Source organism: Anolis carolinensis, chromosome 4, assembly GCF_035594765.1.
Source record: "Anolis carolinensis isolate JA03-04 chromosome 4, rAnoCar3.1.pri, whole genome shotgun sequence".
Lineage (NCBI taxonomy): Eukaryota > Metazoa > Chordata > Lepidosauria > Squamata > Dactyloidae > Anolis > Anolis carolinensis.
The window spans coordinates 27,406,379-27,429,913 of record NC_085844.1 but is presented as its reverse complement, the minus strand read 5'-3'; the positions used below and the strand labels follow the sequence as shown (position 1 = coordinate 27,429,913).

Genomic DNA, 23,535 nt, shown 5'->3' with positions numbered 1-23,535 from the left:
ATGAACAAAAAGCAGAGTGAGAAGGAACATGTAATGGTGTGTGGCATATTTATTCATAAATAAACATTAGGATGGAAGCATTCACACATTTCTGTCTACCTGATTTAATTGCTTGCTCCCTACATTGTTTTCATATGATAGAACAGTGATGGGCAACCTTTTTGAGCTTCCTGTGTCAAAATTCGCCAAAAAAAACCGAGCATAACTTGGGTGGTGTGTCACTTTGAGAAATAACCCATAATTTTGCAATATTTGTAGTTTAAATAACAAAAATGTATAATTGTAATATATAACTGTATTTAATAAAGCAAAAACTAATTATGTAACTATATTACACTATAGCAAACGTTTTATCCTCAACTATTGCACCTGGCTGTGCAGGAGCCGAGGATGAAACGTCCTTCTCAGCATGCGGCCCCACATTTCTCTGTATTCAGCCACATGCAGCCACGTGTCATTGAAAATGGCTAAGTGTGTCAGTGCTGACACGCGTGTCATAGGTTCACCATCACAGTGATAGAAGCTTCTGTAAAACTGAAATGCAAGATTATGCCCTAATAATATTGTTAGCTTTTGGATTTATATGCCACAGAGAGCCAGGATGTTGTAGGGCTTTGTGTGTTGGACTATCACTCTATACAAGGGTTTGAATCACTACTCAGACATGGAAATTTCTGGGTGACCTTGGACAAACTGCTTTAGATGAAGGCGTGATAGGTTTACTAGAGTTCCTATAAGTCAGAAATCACTTGATCGTACCCAGAAACCTCAGCAGTTAAATAAACTTTGGCACAGTGTTACCTATACTAATCACTTTGAAGTCCCAATGATTGTAGTGGAAGGAATAAGTGTGTATTTTATTCAGCCCCACTGAAGGGAATTTAAATCCAGCTTTTTGCCCAATTGATCCAACAAGTTTTCTTGAGCTACGCTTGGGAAGTTATGTAATTCCTGTAGATTATATAAAAAGCTATATCAGACAGAACGTTATGGGAGTTCCATATAATCTTTGATACACTTTTTCAAAAGGGTGTTGTGTTTTTTTAAATTTCTATGCATGGTCCTCCATGAGAATTACTTTATCAATTCTATTGTGGAGGAAAGTCTGAGATCTGGAACACAGAGAGAGGAATAAAAGTTTTGTTATTGTGTGGCTTCAAGTAATATCCAATTTGTGAAGCCTTAAGGTGACCAATCACAGGATTTTATTTTAGCAAGATTTGTCCAGAGGCTGAAAACCTGTGACTTATTCAAGGTCAGTCGGTGGGCTTCCATGACCAAATGGAGATTTGAACTCTGGTCCTTAGAGCCATACTCCAAGCTCTGGGAATACAGACTCCAATGGAGCAAATGCGGTCCTACATATCCATGGCAACAGACTGGCCTAAGTCCAGTGTAAGTAGACCTGTTATTTGCCATTCGGTCAACTTTGACTTATGAGAACCCTGTGAATGAGAGACCTCCAGTAGTATAATTCAGCTGGTTTGCACCAGTTTGCCATAACAATTTGTTAAAATTGTTGAAAAGCTGAGGTTAAGGTCTCCTTTTTCTATTGCTTTCCATTTTACCAAGTGTATTTTCTAGTGAACCAAGGAGTCTCAGGATATGTCCAAACTATGGCAGCCTCAGTTTAGTCATTTTGGTCTCTAGTGTAATCTTTGTGTAATAAAATTGTTGTTGTTGTTGTTGTTAGAATTCAGGCTTCATTTGCTCTAAGATCCATATATTTGTCTTTTTAGCAATCCATGCTATATCCATACCAATTTTTTTGCAGACACACTTTTCAAATAAATGGATTTTCTTCTTGACTGATCTTTTTCACCGTCCAGCATTCACAACCTTATATAGAAACAAGTAATAATATGGATGATTCTGCCTTTGGTATTTAATTATACCTCTTTAGGACTAATCTAGTGACATCTCTCCACTTCAGTTTGGATTGCATTTTGACAAGTAAGAAACTGTGATAGATTATGTCATAAAATGGCTTTCTTGGGGGGATACGTCCACTTACAAACATCAATTTTGAAGAAATTTTTTTGGAAAGGTTAAAGTCAAACATTCAGATCAATATACCAAAAGCTTGAGCAGTGATTAAGACAAAGCCTTTCTCGTTCCATTGAATTTTCCTGCTTCAGCAGAACACTGATATTACAGAGACAGAATGGGGAGGCAAAACAGCAGTTTCTCATGAATATCTTCCTCATACAGAAAACATTCAGCCAATGCATACAAAGCACACACATATACAAGATCTGGCCCCATAAAACAGATTCACATATACATATATAGCAGAAACAAAATACATGATGAAAAACACAATTTGCTTCTTGCTCAATTTCCCCAATCCATGAGTTGTCTCCATGGTCCATTCTTTCAATTTCTCAATTTATTATGCAGAAATAATGGCTCTATTTTCCCATTCCCTTTTTTCTTTTTGGATGGCATTAAAACAAAAGTAACTTCTGAAAGACAGTAGGCAAAATCCCTTTGATTTTAATTTTAGAGGAAAGCATTATCCTTCTGCAGTCTCTGGGCCACAGTTTGCATTCTGGAGAAAAAGAAATATAGGCATGGGAGACAAACAGTACAGTCTGAAGCAATTCTGGCATTTTGGTGTATTTTAATTTGAAAATAAAACTGATGGACCACAGGCTTAATGGTACCTATTTGATGGCAAAAAGACACACATTGAGGACTACAGGAACCACAGGTTCGGAGGTCCAGCATGTCTAACTTACCAGAAGGCCAAATCAGACAGACAGGTGGAAGGTAAAATCAGACGTTTATCCCCAATGACCAGAGAGAATGTCAGTCAAGAAAGCACTCCAAATAATTGACATCCCTCAATAGCAAATATAGCGCATTTTTATTTCATTTGACAGTTATTCAAGAAACCCATCCCATCTCCTGATTGGCTTAGAAACTGTCAAGGTAGGATCTGCATCCTGAGTGGATGAGGATTCCATCTGATACCATCACTCATTGGCTTTTCGTGGTGGTGGAAAATTTCATAAACTGTCATTTGAAGCATTCGTTCACTTATTGATCCACTCCTGGAAAGGAATGTGTTGTGGCATTGGGCAATGGGTTCATGATGAGCTTAATGGTTTGGTTGTGGTGGGAACAATAAAGTTAGTCTAAAGCAGTGGTTCTCAAAGTGTGCTCCGTGAAGCCCTTGAGGCTCTGGGAAGCATACTGAGGGGGTTCTGCATTTTCCTCCTCCTCTTCTCTCCCCCCCTTCCAAGCTTTCCTCCTCTTTCCTGCTCCTCCTCCCTCACCTTTCTTGCCACCAGACTTTTGCTTTAAAAAGGTCTCCGCTGCTGAAAAAGTTTGAGAACCTCTGGTCCAAAGAACATAATAGGTGCTTGTAGGCGATGACCATTTCAATGGGTGTTGCAAGAGTGAATCTGGCTTGAGGCATGGGAGAAGAACCAATCATATTAAGAAAAGGACCCAGAAACTTAAACGCAAGTCCATTATGTGCTCCCCTCACGCCCCCCAGTTCATTGTGAAGGAGGGATCATTTCCTGGGATCCAGGTGTGTTTGGCAACAGTCCAAAGACAATTCATGGAAAAGATTATTATAGGGCAAAGGTGCACATGCTCACTATATGTCTCAGTGGACTCACATTTCATGCACTTTATATACGAGGGTTATCCAGAAATTAGATTACGTTTTGGAATTAAAAATGAATAAAATATAGGAGAAAACATTTACCATATGCAGTTGAAAGCCACACCCTAATACCACTTCTCAACATAGTTGTGCTTAGTTCTCTCTCATCATCATTGGTGCACTTAAGCTCCAATTACCACGACAAATTGTAATTTCATAGCATTCATTCGTAGCAATGAATGAGCTTGGCAACTCCTTCCCCACAAAACTCTGCCGTTTGCGTCCTCAACCAGCTGGTCACCCCTTCCCGCAGCTGCGATCCAGGACGAGCGTGGGGGAAAGTTGAGTGTGGTGATTTTGCTGTTTCATGGGGACACCCGGCCCCACACGGCAGGTCACACATGTGAAATTCTGGAGTCTTCTGGGTGGGAATTGTTTCCTCATCCACTGTGCAAAATCCCCGTGCTCAACTTATCCCCACGCTCATCCTGGATCGCAGCTGCGGGAAGGGGTGACCGGCTGGTTGAGGACGCAAGCGGCAGAGTTTTGTGGGGAAGGAGTTGCCAAGCTCATTCATGCCTAGATTTGAATGGCGACTATGTTGAGAAGTGGTATTTGGGTGTGGCTTTCAACTGCATATGGTAAATGTTTTCTCCTATAGTTTGTTCATTTTTAATTCCAAAATGTAATCTACTTTCTGCATAACCCTCGTATTTAATAATATAGGGGTGTGTTTTCTCAATATCAACATGGATATGGCAAAAGTTACTGAGACTTGAAATAGGACTTAGGGGCAAATGCTAAGGGACTCACTAGGAATTCAGAGTAAAATGCAGAGATCCATTAGCTTAAGTACAATATATATGAGGTGCCTCCAGCTTGAACACATTCCTTTTAGAGACTATGACTTTGAGAATCCCTCAGATTTAGTGGCCATAGAGGCTGGGAAATTTTGGAAGCTGTACTCCAAAAAGCAACCCTCTCAATCTCTGCATATACCTATCATTCTCCTAATTATGTCCAAATAATTTAAATCAAGTAAAAGAATTTTTACAAATAATTTCTTAAAAGTTTTGCTTCATTATTTCTATATTTTGAATCCTAGAGATTGTGTTCAGAGATTAATAGTTTTATTTAGCTTCAGATAATAGTGTCTTCTGTATCATTTGGGGAAAATTCCTCAGGGTGTAGCACATTACCATCATGTCAGTTCATGCCCATTTAATTTGGGTTGTCTTTGTATATTATGAAATACTGCAGGCATTGGGAAAGAAGGAGCAAATGGAATAGAAGCTGTGAATGTAAAGATGTGTTCTTTATTTTGCACAATGCTGGGGTCATAAAAAGGTTGCAGAGTGAGATTTAAAACAGCATTTCAAAAACTTAAAAGTCTTCTTTAATATGTAAAACTCAGTTTGACAAAAATGCATATACTCTCTTGTTCTAGGATAACTAAGTTTGTGTGTGTGCGTGTGCGTGTACGTGTCTGCATGTGACTTCAAGTTGCCTGTCAGATTATGGCATCCCCATGAATTTCACAGGTCTTCCTGGGCAAGGATGCCCAGAGGTGGTTTGCCAGTGCCTTTCTCTCAAATGTAGCCTATAACACCAGGTATTTGTTAGAAGTCTCCCATTGAAGCACTAATCAGAGCAAACCCTGCTTAACTTCAAAGATCAGATGGGATCCCGTGCCTTAGGGTATTTAGGCTCCGTAGAGGGCATTTATATGTTTACATTTGGATCCAAAAGAAACTTCTTGTAGGATTAGTTGTTTAATTAAATCAATGATTCCCAACCTTTTTTGCCCAGGGACCACTTGACCACTTTCTCCAACTTTAGTACCAAAAGGGTTATGAATCAATTTTTGGTCAACTTTAGATTCAGTTTGGTTAGTTGGGGTACTGATTCAGAAAATTGTCAGCATTGCGGAAAGGATTTTCGTTCTTGTGGCCCACTGTTGGGTCACAGCCCACATATTGGGAACCACTGAGTTAAATGAATAGGAAACAGTAATATGTGTGGTACTTTGCAGAATACAAGGATAAATCTGTGCCCTAGGGAATGTAGTTTTACCCCAAGCAGACAATAGAAAAGTATTTATTTCAGTTACATTTATTCTGTTTGGAAGTATATGTTTTGTTGTTTTATTGTTAGTTTTGCTATTACTCCTCTTCAAGTAGTTTCCAATGTATATGACCCTAAGGTGAATCTCTTCAAGGGTTTTCTTGGCAAGAATTGTTTGGAGAGGCTAAGAGAGTATGATTTGAGAGTATGATCACTCAGTGGATGTCCACGGTTGAGCAGACATTTGAACCCTGGTGTCCTAGTCCAACACTGAAGCCATTATATCACACTGACTCTAATTTTAACTTAATTATATAAGTTTAGGCTCAGGTTCTGTACCTAAATATTCTCATTAGAGAGTGAACTTCACTGAACACAGTGGGTCTTGTGCAAAAATAAGAAGGAGGCTGTGCCTTAATAGTTACTATAAGTCATTGATAAGAAATGTGTAGCCCTCCTATCATTCCTAGGCGTGATAGGAGTTCCAGTAAAATGACAATCTTCACTCCTGCAATAAAACGCAGGGGAGGAAACAACGACGAAGGTTCAAATTATACTGGTATAATTAACAACACAATCTCTGCTTTATTGAGTTGCCAGTATTGCAAAACACTCATCGTCGTCACCATTACCATCAATTTCATGTTTCCCCTAAAACTGAGATTCAAGGTGGGTTACAAATTAAAATACATTGTAGTTAAAATGTACAAAGTATTAACATTAATGTGTTGTCAAAGGCTTCATGGCTGGAATAACTGAGTTACTGTGAGATTTCCAGGCTGTATGGCCATGTTCCAGAAGCATTCTCTCCTGATGCTTTTCTCACATCTATGGCAGGCATCCTCAGAGGTGTGAGGTCTGTTGAAACTAGGCAAGTGGGGTTTATATATCTGTGGAAAGTCCAGGTTGCGAGAAAGAACTCTTGTCTCTTTGAGGCAAGTGTGAATGTTGCAATTGATCACCTTGATTAGCATTTAATAGCCTTGCAGATTCAAAGCCTGGCTTTGTTCTTTCTCCCAACCTGGACTTTCCACAGATATATAAACCTCACTTGCCTAGTTTCCAACAGACCTCATACCTCTGAGGATGCCTGCCACAGATGTGGGCAAAACATCAGGAGAGAATGCTTCTGGAACATGGCCATATAGGCCGGAAAACTCACAGCAACCTATTAACATTAAAATGAAACTAAACTATCAACAACATTTAAAACAATTTCAGTTAAAATAAAAAAGCAGTTTTAAAACAATGCAAATAAAGGAATATGAATGGAATATGTTTTAATTATGATAAAAGATCAAATATAAAAGCAGGATGTTTTAAAGTACTTATTCTTTTGTGCTTATTTAAGTAGGGGGGACCTACTTTATTAGGCATTTGCAATTATATGAACTGAATTTGAATTCCACATAGTGGAACATGCAAGCTGAATTGCTAATTTATCCTGACACAGTAATACTTGGTTTCATGTCTGGAACCTGAATCTTTCCAACTCACAAATAAGGTGTACTGAGCTTGAATATCAGAAATTGACAGAATTCTGATTAATCCCTTATAATTAACCGGAAAGAAGAATATTCAGTTAGAACTCTTTGTGTTTAAAAAAAATTCACTTCTTACACAAAAAAAGTTTTAAACAGAATTTAAAAATGTTGGGTTGCTATAAGTTTTCTGGGCTGTATTGCCATGTTTCAGTAGCATTCTCTCCTGACATTTCATCCACATTTATGGCAGGTATCCTCAGAGGTTGTGAGGTCTGTTGGAAATTAGGCAAGTGGAGTTTATATATCTGTGAGAGATATATATCTATGGCAGGCAACCTCTGAGGATGTCTGGATTGATGTGGGTAAAATGTGAGGAGAGAATGCTCCTGGAACATGGCCATACAGCCCAGAAAACTTGCAGCAGCCCAGTGTATCCGGCCATGAAAGCCTTTGACAACACTTTTAAAATGTTATTTTTAGGGCTAGTTCCCTGAACCAACCAGTCAGCATATACAATCAGTGTGTTTTATATAGCACCTAATTTTTGAAGTGTAAACATTTACAAGCCTAGTTAGTGCCCAGGAAGAAATCTTAAGCAGAGCGTTCCTATTCTGTCACTATCAGGATGAAGAAATTTGGTTTTATCCCTGAAGCTATTTTGACTGTTATTTGCTTAGTTGGAGCCCTTCTGTCTAAAACTTGTCTCGCCTGATTTCCTTTTACAGATTTAAAGATTTAAACCTGATTCCAGCAAGTGAGTTACGCTGAAGAGTAGCAATGAGCAGGAAGCCTTTGCAATCATTGTCCAACAAAATGTTTTGTAGGTGTAATTCATACTCACTGTTTAACACATACAAGCCGGTTGTAATAACAGGGATGTGAAGGCACAGCACTCAGACTGCATACAAACCCTCCAGGGTTGATTTTGTAGTCCTTCGGGGTTCTTTCTTGGTTTCCAAAAGGGGACAATTTTGGTATGTTGTAATTTTATCTTTATTGAAAAAGGAAGTGAGCCTGAAGAGATTTATTTGCCACTTGCTTTTGTGAAATAGAATTCCCTGGGAGTAAAACATCGCGAAAGTGACCCTTTATGCTCCTAGAAGGCATTTGGGAGAAAATTTGATTCCTGCCTCATGGGGATGTGGCCCTTCAGTTTCCCTCCACCGGGCAATTGCCCATCTCTGTACTACCGTGTTTCCCCTAAAATAAGACCTCCCCAAAGAATAAGACCTAGCAGGGGTTTGGGGGATTGCCAAATATAAGGCCTCCCCTGAAAGTAAGACCTAGTAGTAGCAACTAAGGCTGCAGCAAAGTTCCATTGGGAAACATGGCTGCAGGGCAGAAGCAGCACTCATACATACACACCAGAGGGAGGGAGGGAGGGAGGGAGAGAAAGTGCTTGCTTGCCTTGCCTGTCCCCCAGCCTCCGTGGCTGCTGCTGCGCTGCCCTTTCTTCCTTCCGTCTCCGTCCTGGCCATGCTCCCTTCGCCCCCAAGGCTTCTGATTGGCTCCTGGAGCCAGGGCAAGGGAGGGTGGGAGGGAAGGAAGAGGGCTTTCCACTCGTCCTGCTCTTTCTGTTTCTTAAAGGTACAGGACGCATAGGGATTCTCCTCTCATCCTTATTCCTATCCTATGCCATGAAACTTATTATTTTATACTATTATTCTATTACCATATTATTATCATCATATCTGTTACTATTATTATATCCCATTATTATATTATCCTATTAATATATTTTATATCATTATATTATATTTTATATTATTATTATTATATCATTATATTATTATTCTATTATTATTCTATTATATTTTCATATTATTATATTATTATTCTGTTATTATTATATTCCATTTTATATTATCCTATTAATATATTTTATATCATTATATTCTATACTATTATTCTATTATATTATCATATTATTTTATTATTAGCATATTCTGTTTTATTATTATATTCCATTTTATATTATCCTATTAATATATTTTATATTTATTTATTTATTTATTTATTTACAGTATTTATATTCCGCCCTTCTCACCCCGAAGGGGACTCAGGGCGGATCACATTATAACACACATAGGGCAAACATTCAATGCCCATAAACACATCAAACAGAGACTGAGAGACACACGCAGAGGCAAGTTAACCTTCTTCTGAGGGGATGTTCGATTCTGGCCACAGGGGGGAGCAGCTGCTTCATCATCCACACTGACGGCACTTCCTCATTCCAGGTCGTAAATTAGTTAATCTTGCCTCCCCACTTTATAAGTGGTACCTTATCTCCTACTTGATAGATGCAACTATCTTTCGGGTTGCTAGGTCAGCAACGAGCAGGGGCTATTTTTTTATTTTTAATTGACGGGTGCTCACCCCGCCACGGGCTGGCCTCGAACTCATGACCTCATGGTCAGAGTGATTTAAGGCAGCTGCTCAACAGCTGCGCCAATAGATGTTCTATTCCATTCTATTATTCTATTATATTATCCTATTATATTATTATGCTATTCTGTTATTATATCCCATTATTATATTATCCTATTAATACCATATCATATTCTGTTATTATTATATCCTATTATTATATTATCTCATTAATATATTGTATATCATTATATTATTATTATATTATCATATTATTATTATAGTATATTATATTATTCATCATTCATGACTACATTGAAACTAGAATAGAGAGAAATCAGCATGGAAACTTTGTGAAACTTAAACTGCAAGAGGTACCATAGATGTACATGTACAAGAGGTACATGTAAATAATGGTAGTAACAAGAAATTCTTGATAGGATTCATAGTTTGTCTGGTTATGCTGGTTTGTGATGACAACTACTTTACAGTATATAATAAATGTTCATTTTGTTGTTATAAATGTGAGCTCTTCTTCATGGAAAAATAAGACATCCCCTGAAAATAAGACCTAATGCATCTTTGGGAGCAAAAATTAATATAAGACCCTGTCTTATTTTCAGGGAAACAGGGTATAACCCTGTCCTATAGCACGAATTCAGCCCCTTCCAGATGTGTTGTACGATATATATATTTTAGCAGCAGTACCCCTTTTCTGCTTTGGTCAGATCTCACCAGGAATAAAACTCTGTCCAGTTCTGTGCATCACAATGCCAGAAGGATATAGAAATGCTGAAATATGTCCAGAGAAGAGTGATTAAAATGGTCAAAGATTTGGAAACTAAAGCTTATGGGGATAGTCAAAACACCTTATCACATTAAGAACTTTCCCAGTCGTAGGACACTTCAGCCTCTGTTCAAACACAGAGAGTCACAGAGCTCATCACATGAATTAAACTATGTCTGGCAGTCATGCATAGCCCCCCATGGTTGAAAAGAGACAGAAGTTGTTGTTGGAGGTTGTAGAAATAATAAATAAATAAAAGCTTTACCACGGTTTCTGAATCAAGATAAACCCTGCAGTATAATAAAATGTCACTCAGGCTTGTGTAACAAGTAACAGTATCTTTACTTCAGTTCAAAAGATCAAACAGGGCAACAATATATATAGCAATTTTTCTGAATTCTCACAGAGGACATAGAGAATAAACAGTCCTTTTAAACAGTCTTTAAATATGCCTCATTTGCCTTATAAATAATCAGGCTTTGGAAAGTATGGCAGCCATTTCCTCCCTGACCATTTTCAGTCAGCTGCTCTCTTCCCTCTCTGAGATGAAAATGGCAGTTAAAACCATTTGTCTCAGCACCAAGCTAGAGGCAGCAGCCAATCAGAATTCTGGCTCCTGGCTGGCTCAGCCAATCAGCTGTCAACACATGCCCTTTCCAGTCAACTCATTCCATCATGGTGCCTCTTTTACAAACACTCACAGAAGTATCCTGAAAGGAGGGAATTCCGGCAATCAGCCCCATCACACTGAGAAATTTCTCCCTCGTAGGCTCATCACATGTTCCAGGGTTGAAAAGAGGCAGAAATGTCCTGAAAGGAGGGAACTCTGAACGTGGGGCAGCAATCATGTTCAGAGCTCCTACCTCTTATCGCACTTTACTCACATCTTTACAACTGAAAAACAGATGTGATGGGAACCATTAAAGTTTCTCATCCTGTTTCATTTCTCAACCATCTGCAGTCTCTTGTATCCAATGAGGCTCCATGCAAATCAATAGGATCCCATGGAAAGCAATGGTTTTAAACTCGATCACTGCCTCTTATATCCCCTGTGGTTTGGGGCAGAACCATTTTTCCCATGGGAAGACGAGGTTTTAAACTGGCGTTAGTCTCCTTTAATGTAAGGAGCTTTGGTTGGGCAAGGGATCTCTTGGTTTGTGGATATTGTTGTTTCTCCTGCTTAAAAAAAAGCAATACTGACTTTGTGTTAAATGCATGATGAATCCATTGCCACACGTGTGAGTGTGATGGGGAACAAGACTGCTGATTATGTAAGAGGGGCAATTATCTACTCTTAAAGGGACAGTCACCCATGCTTTCCCCTCTCAATGTGATGAGGTCATTAGTGAGATGCTTATGTTTAGTTTGGAGAGAGAAGGCTGAGAGTGGATATAAAATAATGTTATATCAAGGAGGGAGGAAGTTTGTTTCCAACTGCTCTAGAGAATAGGACTCATAGCAATGAACTCAAATTGCAAGAAAAGAGATTCCACCTAAACATTAGAAAGGCCTTTCTGACAGGGTTGTTGTATGTTTTCTGGGCTGTATGACCATGTTCTAGAAGTATTTTCTCCTGACATTTCGTCCACATCTATGGCAGGCATCCTCAGAGGTTGTGAGGTATGGAGAAACTAAGCAAGGAAGGTTTATATATCTGTGGAAATTCCAGGGTGAGAGAAAAACTCTTTGTCAGTTGGAGGCCAGTGTGAATGTTGTAGTTAATCACCTTAATTAGCATTGAATAGCTTCATCTCCTGGCCTCTTCCTGCCTGGGAGCATCCTTTGTTTAGAGTCGTTAGCTGCCCCTGGTTCCCATGTCTGGAACTCCTCTGTTTTCAGAGTGTTGCTTCTTGTTTACAATTCTGATTTTTGAGTTTTTTAATACTGGTAGCTAGATTTTGTTCATTTCCATGGTTACCTCCTTTCTGCTGAAGTTGTCGACATGCTTGTGAATTTCAATGGCTTCTCTGTGTAGTCTGACATGATAGTTGTTGGAGTGGTTGAGCATTTCTGTGTTCTCAAATAATATACTGTGTCCAGGTTGGTTCATCAAGTGCTCTGCTATGGCTGATTTCTCTGGTTGAGTGAATCTGCAGTGCCTTTTGTGTTCTTTGACTCGTGTTTGGGTGCTGCGTTTGGTGGTCCCTATGTAGACTTGTCCACAGCTGCATGGTATACGCAGCCTTTCTGACAGTTTGGCAATGGCATATGCTGTCTCGTAGGGTAGTGGAGTATTCTTCTCTGGAGTTTTAAAAGTAGTGGCTCAATGGCCATCTGTCAGGAGTGCTTTGATTTTGTATTCCTGCATGGCAGAATGGGGTTGGATTGAATGGCCCTTGTGGTTTCTTCCAAGACTATTATCCTGTGAACTGTGCTGATTGAGCATGGTGGGAATTATAGTTCAACACCATTGGTTTGTGGAAAGTGAGCAGAAGTCCAGGACCTTTCATTTATTCATTTACAATATTCTTGTAACACTTTTTACCGGGGATGCATTGACACTGCACAGTTATAGCAGTTCAATGCTACTTTAATTGCTGTCCTATGGATTTCTGGAATGTTTTCTACTCAAGAGCTTTAGTGTATTTCCCTGCATTGCAACATTAGATCTCTAGATGTTGATTGGAGTATTCTTACCGGTTTGCCGGTCATTGGTATCTGTTTCTTAAGGTTTCACCCTTCTGGCTTTCCTTGCTCCCTAAATGGGATTTTGCATTCCACAAACTGGTATTTCATTTGCATTTCTGAGTCTTAGCAGCAGAACTGAGAGTGGTTATGTAAACAGAAAACAGGTATCCACAATGGACATACATGTATGCCTGTATTTGCTACAATGTGCAGGAATTAATAATTTCAAAACAATTAGCTGCCCACACTGCAAGAATACAGCAATTTCACAGCAAATTCCAAATGCTTTTTGTCCCACAGAACTTTAGGGAAAACCGGTTTGCACAGAAATGGCCATGGTTTTCCTGAGCAGAAAGCATGTATATTTTGCATAAAATACACAGATTCCTGTGCAAAAATACAAGATTTTGTGCAGAAAGTATGTTCAGGGAAACTACATGTAATTCTTCTGTGCTGAAATTGATGTAAATGTGCATATGGCACAAAATCAGTGCAATTTGCAGAAATATACAAATTTCTATTTAGGAAAATCATGTACAATTTTCAAGCATATGCTTTTTGCAGAGAGAAGAAAACTAGATTTTTGAACAGGAATCATCATGATTTGTGCAAAATGCACTTTTTCTGTCTCAAACCTCTGTCTGTACGGGGAAACCACATTTTTTGTATGCAGATACATTATTCCCCAAAATGCAAAGCATTTCACAGCTGATCTTCTTTACTTAAGGTGTTGGGATGTGCTGCATTCATTGAAGATGTGGAAACTAACAAGAAGTTTTCAATTCTCCAATCAAAAGATCAGCATCTTTTGTGGGTATAATGGAACCATTTCCAGAAACTCCAGCCAACATACCTAGTAGATTTGGGGAATTGTAGTAAAAATGTTTATTTAGGCAATTGGGATAATAGGGCACCACATGAATATTCAGAAATATTGGGTTCTCTTCACACTCAAACCGTAGAAAGCAGGAATAACAAATCTTTATTTGATGCTATTTCCCATTTAACTGATCACCTGCTGTCTTTTGAGAAAGTAGATGGATAGCAATAGGGATGTGGGGCATTATCAGCCAGTTTTTTTTTTTTTTGCAGTTTTAAACCATTCAACTTATGGTGACTCCATGTATAAGAGATTTCCTTGAGCTCAGTTATCTATAGATCTCCGCGAGCTGTTTGCCTTGCAAAGCCAGGCTGTTGCGTTCATGTTCTCCTTTCTTACAGCTTTCCACTTTGCTGAGAATTATTGTCTTTTCAGATGACATATGTCCAAAGTATGACAGCCTCTGATTGTTTTTGGCTTCTAGTGGGAATTTAGGCTTGATATCCTCTTGGATGAACCAACTAATTTTTCTTTTTCATTGTCTATGATATCCATAGATTTTTTTTACTCCAGCATCACATTTCAAATGAGTTGCTCTTCACTTCAGCTTGCTTCATTGTCCAGCTTTCATGGTTGCATATAGAACTCAGAAACACTATGGCATTAAAAACAGAGACAGCTGGTGTATTGAATAATCCAGGGTGTCTCAAAATGATGGGCCCAATTTGAATATTACCAGTTGTAAGGGCCTTCTCTATAAAATTCTGTAGAATGCCAACAGAACAGGAAAAAAATGATGCTTTCTCAAGTGGTCTGAAAGCATCCATTTGTATTTCTCTCTAAGGCTGTGACTCTGCCACACTCCATCTATTATTGGAGAATTGCTCGCAGCATTCCTCACTTTTGGCCATCCTGATGAGTGTAGTTTGGAAGGTGACATTATTTCCTCTTATGTTTTACTGTGCCTTTGGTATGACAAGGATTAATTTAGTGCTTTGAAAATTAACTAAGAGTTTTTTGAAGCTCATGTTGAACATGCTCTCCATTCTAAAACTGCTAGTTCTGATTTACTAACAGCATTTTTGACAGCCATAAACAAATTCTTGTGTACCCATGTGTTTGATAGGCATGTAAAATGATTGTGCACCGTAAGATCATCCACTGCTGCAACCATCAATGTATGCATCAGGAAAAAGGAATATTCAAGAGACTGGCTTGGATGCTGCTTTCTTCCTTCTTCTTTTGCTAGATAGCATATCTTCACTCACTTGGTTGCTTTATGGGACACAAAACAGGCCCTTCCTCCATCTTTGCTTTCAGAATTCCTAGTTGGGATCTTAGAGAGGTTAAATCAACCTCATTTCTTGTCTTGCAAAATCCCACTATCCCCCACTCTGTCCCACAATTAACAAGTTTGAGAACAAGGGTGCAGGAGGAGATTAATCCTCGCTTCTGGGCTGTATCTGGCTTTGAATTTGCAGATTGCATCTGCGTCCTTGGTCATTCTTAATCAACTACCATCAAAGCCAATGAAGCCTTGCCTGAAGGAAAGGTCAAGACTAGGTTGAGGTTAATCACATCAAGATCTGTTAGCCTTAAGGGTTTTGGAGGGAGAGTAAGTCATAGTTCATTTTCTGTAGTTGGCAGAGCCATTGAAACAGGCCAACAGCATCACTGAATGTTTAATCATTAGACTCTCTCCCCCATGTTTTTATCATCTCCTCCCATGCCTTATCTCCCTCCCCCATATTCCTTCTGCCACTCACTTAACGGAAATGGTACCTATAAAAAGTTATTTCAGCAAGGTGTTAAGATAAGCAACAGTGTTGGCTATCTTTTCCAACATTCAGGAATAATAGTGTTTGTGTGTTTGTGAGTGTGTGCATACTAACTGGCATCTTACCTTTACAGCAATATATGTACTATGTGAAATCATACATAAGTGTATTCTCTTTATTCATAACAATATTAAAATAATGCAGTAAATACAAGCCAAGTCCCATGCCTGGAAAAGTTGTACCATTTTATTGTGCACACATTATGAAAACTGGACAAAGCTTTAAATGTTCACTTCATGTTCTGGTGCTAGTTTTTCCTGATGCATGCGCCAGAGTGGCAAAAGGCTATGCTGCTGGTAGTAACACATCAGAAAGGATTTTTCTGAGGAGCTAGAGTAAATGCACTAAACAGAGCAGCTGCTCTGACAAAGACATATCACAGTTGTTCACGTTATTGGCTTGAAGTATTAAAATGCTGTTGTTTTAATCAGCTGAGTTGTAAGTTCCCTTGGAGGGTAAATATCCTAAAATGTGAGGTACAAATATATCACCAGTCCAACTTCTGTATCCATGCGACCAGCAACTGCAGTTTCATTTATCTGCATCTGACAAAATACTAGGTACTCCAGCCAGGGCCGGCCCCACTATGGAGGCACCTGACGCCGCCGCCTCGGGCGCAGGCCCGGGGGGGCGCCGTCAGGCTGGGCGGGAGGCGGGGCACCGCCCTGACGGTGCCCCGCCTCCCGCCCAGTGCGCCCTGGCCCGTCTGGCCTTTTCTAGCTGGCCAGAATGCAGCGGAGGTCCCTGCAGGCCGCAATCGCGGCCTACAGGGACCTCCGCTGCAGTCTGGCCTGCTAGGAAAGGCCAGACGGGCGAGCGGGAGTAGCGGAGGCGGAGCCAGCTCTGACACCGCTCCCCCCCCCGCCCAGCGTGCCTTGGCCCCGCCTCCCACGCAGCGTGGGAGGCGGGGCCAGGGCACGCTGGGCGGGGGGCTGGCGCCAGAGCTGGCCCCGCTTTCACGCTACTCCCGCTCGCCCGTCTGGCCTTTCCTCGCAGGCCAGAAAGCAGCGGAGGTCCCTCCAGGCCGCAATCGCGGCCTGGAGGGACCTCCACTGCTTTCTGGCCTGCTAGGAAAGGCCAGACGGGCGAGCGGGAGTAGCGGAGGCGGAGCCAGCTCTGACGCCGCTCCCCCCGCCCAGCGTGCCCTGGCCCCGCCTCCCACGCTGCGTGGGAGGCGGGGCCAAGGCATGCTGGGCGGGGGGGGGAGCGGCGTCAGAGCTGGCTCCGCCTCCGCTACTCCCGCTCGCCCGTCTGGCCTTTCCTAGCAGGCCAGACGGGCAAGCGGGAGTAGCGTGGGAGGCGGGGCCAACTCTGGCCCCGCCCCCCGCCCAGCGTGCCCTGGCCCCGCCTCCCACGCTGCGTGGGAGGCGGGGCCAGGGCACGCTGGGCGGGGGGGCGGGGCCAACTGTGGCCCCGCCCCCCTCACTAATCGCCCTGGCCCCGCCTCCCACGCAGCGTGGGAGGCGGGGCCAGGGCGCGGGAGGCGGGGCCGGTGGCGGGGGCGCTTTTCAGCACCCCCGCTTCCCATTAAAAAATCTCTCCGGCCGGCCCTGACTCCAGCATGACTCTATTGTATTCTTGGGCCAGAAATCCTTCATTTCAGTAGAATTCACTATTATCCATGGCTTTGGGTTTCCTCACGAAGTCCCGGAATGCATTCCCTGTGGATATGGGGGCTGTACTGTATGTGTGGATATGTATAATTATTTCATGAATTTTGTGTTTTCTACTTATGTGGAAGACAATGAGGGACTATATCTCAAGAGTAGAGGACAAGCCATGCATACAGAGATACAGGGTAGAGTCAAATTTAAATTCCGACACTGGCATCTCCAGTTAAAAGCATCCAATAGCAAGTTACAGGGAAATAACCTCTGTTTGAAAGACTGGAAAACCACCATCATTCAGAGAAGACCACTAGTTATCAATTTATGGCCTTCCCAGTTTTTTTGGACTTTAACTTCTAGAAGCTGATCTAGATTGGCAAAGGAGATGAGAGTTTGTGGGTTGGCTGAAATCATTTGGAAAGCGAAAGGGATGGTTTGAGGATCACTGGAACAGACAGTATTGCACTGAATGCATAGTTACAATGACCAAACCACAAGCCTCAATATATAATTTCAGTATAATGTATTGTATAAAAAATTACATCTGTGTATACCACATGAATTATAGCATTAAGATTGCAAACATATGGTCTATGTTTTAAATATAACAATAACAGAATACCAGTGAAGTCTGTCTGTACTGTACTAGGTCTTCATCAAGTCAATATCCAGCTTTGAGATTGTCTTTTGCATAACCTGGCATGCTTTTATGTATATGTGCCTGTTTTTAACCCACAGTAAAAACCGGCTTGTGACCATAGTGCCCAGTGATGCTGCGTTCAATACCAGAAGGGCATATACCAGTGAAGATGAAGCTTGGAAATCCTATCTGGAGAATCCCTTAACAGCGGCTACCAAGGCTATGATGAGCATCAATGGAGATGAGGATAGTGCTGCTGCCCTTGGATTACTGTATGATTATTATAAGGTAGGAAGCTCACGTTTAGTGCTTTGGCTTCCTAAAAAATTGCTTCCCTGAGCAATTTAATCCTGCATTGTACATGTTATACTGGTTCCTATTACATGTGCAGGCTCAGTTCAATATTATTGTTACCAGTACATCCTTAAAAGTTTGGGATCAGATTATTTGAAGGGTTGCATTCCCCTACATCAGTGGTTCTTAACCAGTGGGTCCCCAGGTGTTTTGGCCTTCAAGTCTCAGAAATCCTAATAGCTGGTAAACTGGTTGGGATTTCTGGGAGTTATAGGCCAAAACATCTGGGGACCCGCAGGTTGAGAACCACTGCCCTACATGAATGTATCTATATTTTATGGTAACCCTCTAAGGTTTTTCTTTCTGTCTGTTAGCCTTCACTTGGAAGACTTGATTGGAAATCCTGAGAGTTAAATGTGGCCTGCCAGCCATCAGCTCTGCTATCAAAACTATTTCTGGACTTGGGAAAATATTTCTTTTCTTTTCTTTTACAAATAACCATTGCTGTCATACTCATCCAATGAGTATCCTGTTGTTCCAGATTCCCAAAGACAAGACAAGATCGTTGTCTGTTAATAAAGTGAGCGATAATCAAGAAGATCAAGATAAAAGGTACAATATTTTTGAAAGTAGCACATCAAGAAAATGCACATAATCTGACTGGGGATGGATAGAAAAGGAGCATGATGCCTTGTGATCATCATCTTTCTCACCCTCCCACCTCTAATTTCCAAAAAACACCATGAAGAGGAGGCTATTAAGGAAAGCAGCTGTGGCATGTAACTCAAAATAAATTTAGCAAGTTTCTTTTTTAAAAGCAAGCAATTGACAAGCTGAAAAAACAAAAACAGAAGAGAGAATTGTGAGGATTATGGAAGTCTGCAAATAAAGCAGCTACTTTCCCAACATGCTGTGATATTGTGTCCCCAGGAATATCTCCTGACTCATGTCATTAGAGCCTATATCAGTGGTTCTCAAGCTGTGGGTCCCCAGATGTTTTGGCCTTCAACTCCCAGAAATCCTAACAGCTGGTAAACTGGCTGGGGTTTCTGGGAGTTGTAGGCCAAAACACCTGGGGATCCACAGGTTGAGACCCACTGGTCTATATGAAAGCCATGTATCAGTTTTTGTTTCCAATTCCTACGATTGGAGGACTGAACATGAGAGGAATCTTGTTAAAGAAGTTCATCTAAGTAAAAATCAATGGAACAAATAAAAAGACTGGTTTATTTATTCTGACAAATTATTCTTCTGTCAAATAATTGTGGGGATTACAAACATGCCCTTCCAGTTCATTCTGCGCCCACCACATAACAATATTTCAATATTATTACTCAGGTAGAAAATTTGTCATGCAAAACCTCAGCATGTATATGATCCTAGTTCAACCTGGTCAAAACATGATGGCTTCAATATTCATGTACTTAATTTTAAAATCATAATAAGTTAATTTAAGTAAGTTCACAGGAGGAAGTTTTCTCCTTTACTACAACTCTTTCCCAGATCCACAACATAGTCTCAAAATCCCAAATATGCCCACTGGCCCAAAAGGATTGGGATGCCTTGACAACACATCGCTTTGATAGTACAGTAGAGTCTCACTTATCCAACATAAACGGGCCGGCAGAATGTTGGATAAGCGAATATGTTGGATAATAAGGAGGGATTAAGGAAAAGCCTATTAAACATCAAATTAGGTTCTGATTTTACAAATTAAGCATCAAAACATCATGTTATACAACAAATTTGACATAAAAAGTAGTTCAGTATGCAGTAATGCTATGTAGTAATTACTGTATTTACGAATTTAGCACCAAAATATCACGATGTATTGAAAACATTGACTACAAAGATGTGTTGGATAATCCAGAACATTGGATAAGTGAGACTCTACTGTACTTAAAATTTAGTACATGACTTCTTTGTTTACCTTTTCCCACTCAGAAACTGTCTTCCCACCAGCGAAACGCAGAGTAACCTCAGCAACAACGGCGAAAACAGAGTGCAAGTCTTGAAGACTGTCCCAGTAAACCTTTCCTTGAACCAGGAGCAGCTTGAGATTTCAAAAAGGGAGCAGTTCAATTCAAATGTATCTGGAAGCCCAACCTCCATTTCTGTGACGGGAGTTATGGTAGTGAAAGCTGAAGAGTACACTCCTATTTATATGACTCCATCCGTGCATTATGCCAGAGGAGAAAATGAAGAACATAGAGGTGTTATATTTGAACATGCACATTATGAAGTGCCAAGCATCACTGCCCATTCGACTTATGCAAAAGATGATCAGCGCAGCACTCCAGATAGTACCTACAGTGATACTTTTAAAGATGGAGGGGCAGAGGTATGTTCACTGGATGGGCATCTTTGGTGTGGAAGTCCTTATTTAGTTATTGGTCACATGTATGTCCCCCACAAACAGGTCCAGAACAGTTTTCTCATTTTCTCCCTATACACAAGCCTGTGATATAGGTTAGACTACATAATTATAGTAGTTTAATACCAGCTTAATTGCTATTGATCCTTCCCATGGAACTATTCAGAAGATGCTAAGGTACCTTGAAAAGAGATAAGACTGAAAAATGAATTAGTTTCATTCTGTAGTAGAATCAGGCACTTGGGAATTGTAGTTTGTGGTTGTGGGCCTGTGCTCCCTGGCAGAGGAGTCCAAATCCTTGGACATGCCACAAACCCCAAATTGCAAAGGATGGGACCATGATACTTAAAATGATACCAAACTGCAGTAATTGTACAGTATGGACATGCTCTAAGACATAATGGTTCACAAAAGACCACCTATTGAACTTCGTAGTTAAACAGGATTTGGGGAGAAGGTCAACCCATGCTGGAGAATGTTATTCCAGAGACCATCTTGAGAGATTCCCCATTACAGAAGATGAAACAGGAGGCAGTCAAAAAGCCTTCTCAGTATTTGTGTTTATACCAGTGTTGCAAAAACTAGCATGTTTGTTTTCCTTCTTTACATTTCATGCTTGTTGGTAGCATGATAGAAGATGCATTACTTTTGTTTAATAACCTAAAATATCAAAACACTCAAAGGCCAAAATGATGTAGGCAAATGTTTGGAGGTTAGCTTTGTTTATATTTAAATAATTTCATTATCTGATTTTTGCCTCCAAAAGAACATAGTAACAAGTAATATTGTTCCTTGTAGCCTCAGTTCTGTCCCAGTTATTAAGTTTTCTCACCAAGAAGGCTCAACGTGCATCAATATTACTATCTTTTCAACAGCAGACAAATAAATTTATATTCTCTCTTACCCTTCAGTGTATTGTTCTAACATAATAAAAGTGGTCAGATTCAAGTGATTATTGTTTTGTATTTATCCTGGAAGATTTACTGAATGCATTAGGAACGATTTGTTCTTTCTCCTGACTCCCATATTAAGAAAAAGTTATATATACACACACAAATTTTATTTCTACCCCACCACCATCTCCCTGAAGGAACTCAGGGCGGGGTAGAATATAGGTTGGAATATAAATATGATCAACACAATACCATTCTCAATAGTGGAATAATATAGAGCTAATGCTGTTGTTAGAACAAGTTACCTTATTTCCTACTTCATAATTTGGCCTGATTGTTTAATGATGGTATCTGAATGTCATTTCTTTCTTCTAGGATGGGGAGAAAAGAAGGTTAAAATTTATATTCCTTTTTTTCTTCCTCTCATAAAAGGGAATGCCTCTCTTAAGATGCTTTCTCCTGTGCTTCACTTAAAATCAAAATATGCATCTGGCTTCGGGGTTATTAGGCTAGTTGCTTTCCCTGGAATGATTAAAATCAATGTGATTTATTTTAAAGTTCAGCAGGTATCCTCTTAAGTATGACTAAGTATTCAGCCAAATCACATGTAAATAAAAAAGTAATTTACAGATTAATCAGATAATCATCAGACAGATAATGTGTTGATTGTCATGGCAATGGCAGTTTCCGCTCACCTACTTCTGAGGACTTCATCACATGAACTTTGAGAAGTGTGGAGAACTGTCTGTCTAGCGAAGATAATCGCACCGTTAGATCTCCAATCATCCTGTTTCAAACTCTGTATTCCCATCACATGTGTTTCCCTCTTAAGTCCCCCCCCCCCCCGCCGTTGTTGCCTGCATTCAGAACCATCACATGGGAATCCTTTTCTCTGCCCTCTACATATTACTTTTTTTTAATCAAGGAAAACTTTAATATCTGAAAGTTGAGATTGCTATAGATCTCATCCCATTCACAGGGGAAAGCAGGGGAATTTTAAACCCCTTTACCATGATAAGTCTTTCCCATGCCCTCGTTCCCTCCATTATACCAGTATAATTTTGAACCCCTTTGCAATGATTCCCTCTTTCAAGGCTTTGCTTCCCTTCATTATACCAAGGTAATTATAAACCATTTTGCCATGATTCCCTCCTGCTAGGCTTTCCTTCCCTCCATTAGACCAATGTTATGTTAAAAAAAACTAGCAAGAGCACAGTTTTGAGCCTAGATTACTATTAAGGAAAAAATGCAGTGAAAACAAAGTGGTGAGGTGCTCCTATTCCTCTACGTCACTGAAATGATTTAACATGGGCAAATCTGTCAGATCCCATCACATGTGTTTTTCGGTGTTAGGGATGCTTCCGGCATGCACAATTTCTCATCCATGTTCTAAACTCCCTCCTTTCAGCATGCTTCAGCTCCATTTCAAGGATGAAAGGCAATGGATAACGGCCAGAAGTAGGAAACATCATCTGATTTGCTCCGTGTCACTTCATCCTTGAAATGGACCCAAAGTGTCCTAAAAAAGGAAAAATACTCTGTGAGGAGGTCCTTTGTTGCGAGGTGTCAGAGCTTGGCCTTGAGTTTCTATTTTTCGTGCATTGTTTCCATATGTGAAAAAGGGGTACAAATTATCCAGTATGAGGATTCCTAGCTTTAGGCAAGAGAAGACTGTGTACAAATCTCCACTTTATCCAGTAGAGAAGCAATTTGTTAAAATTTGCAAAGATTAATTAATGCAGCAGTTTGTAAGGACTCTCTAGAGGAGGTCTGTATATTTGCTTCCTCTTCCTTCCCATCCACTTCAGCACCAGACTCAAACTTCACTCTGCCCTGCATCCATTTTCGGTCTAAAGGAATGTTGGCACAATTAAATGTTTTTTATTCAGTCTCTCTTAAGATAATCTCAATTATTCCTTGATTACAACAGTTAAGATTTCTGCTTTAATTTCAGACCCGGAAAACATATTCTCTGTTTACATGTGTGTTTGAATGACAAATCGTGAGCATAACACAATGTTTAATAATGTTACTGGGGGCACTCTCTAATCTCAAGCTTCGGCCTGGAGACCATAGGACCTGAGGCAGTTCTGGACTTGTATCCCTGCCTACTTTTC

At 40.3% G+C, this 23,535-nt stretch overlaps 1 protein-coding gene across 3 annotated transcripts in view; it reads left to right on the top strand.

Annotated features, from left to right (window-relative positions):
* The window catches only part of grhl2 (grainyhead like transcription factor 2), a 102,585-nt gene that overhangs the window by 6,638 nt on the left and 72,412 nt on the right, over positions 1 to 23,535 (top strand). For all 3 annotated transcript variants that reach the window (XM_062980127.1, XM_062980128.1, XM_062980129.1), the window contains exons 2-4: positions 17,956 to 18,145; positions 18,693 to 18,763; positions 20,096 to 20,492. In XM_062980127.1, coding sequence (XP_062836197.1) covers positions 17,956 to 18,145; positions 18,693 to 18,763; positions 20,096 to 20,492 — 658 coding nt within the window. The remainder of the gene's footprint in view (positions 1 to 17,955; positions 18,146 to 18,692; positions 18,764 to 20,095; positions 20,493 to 23,535) is intronic.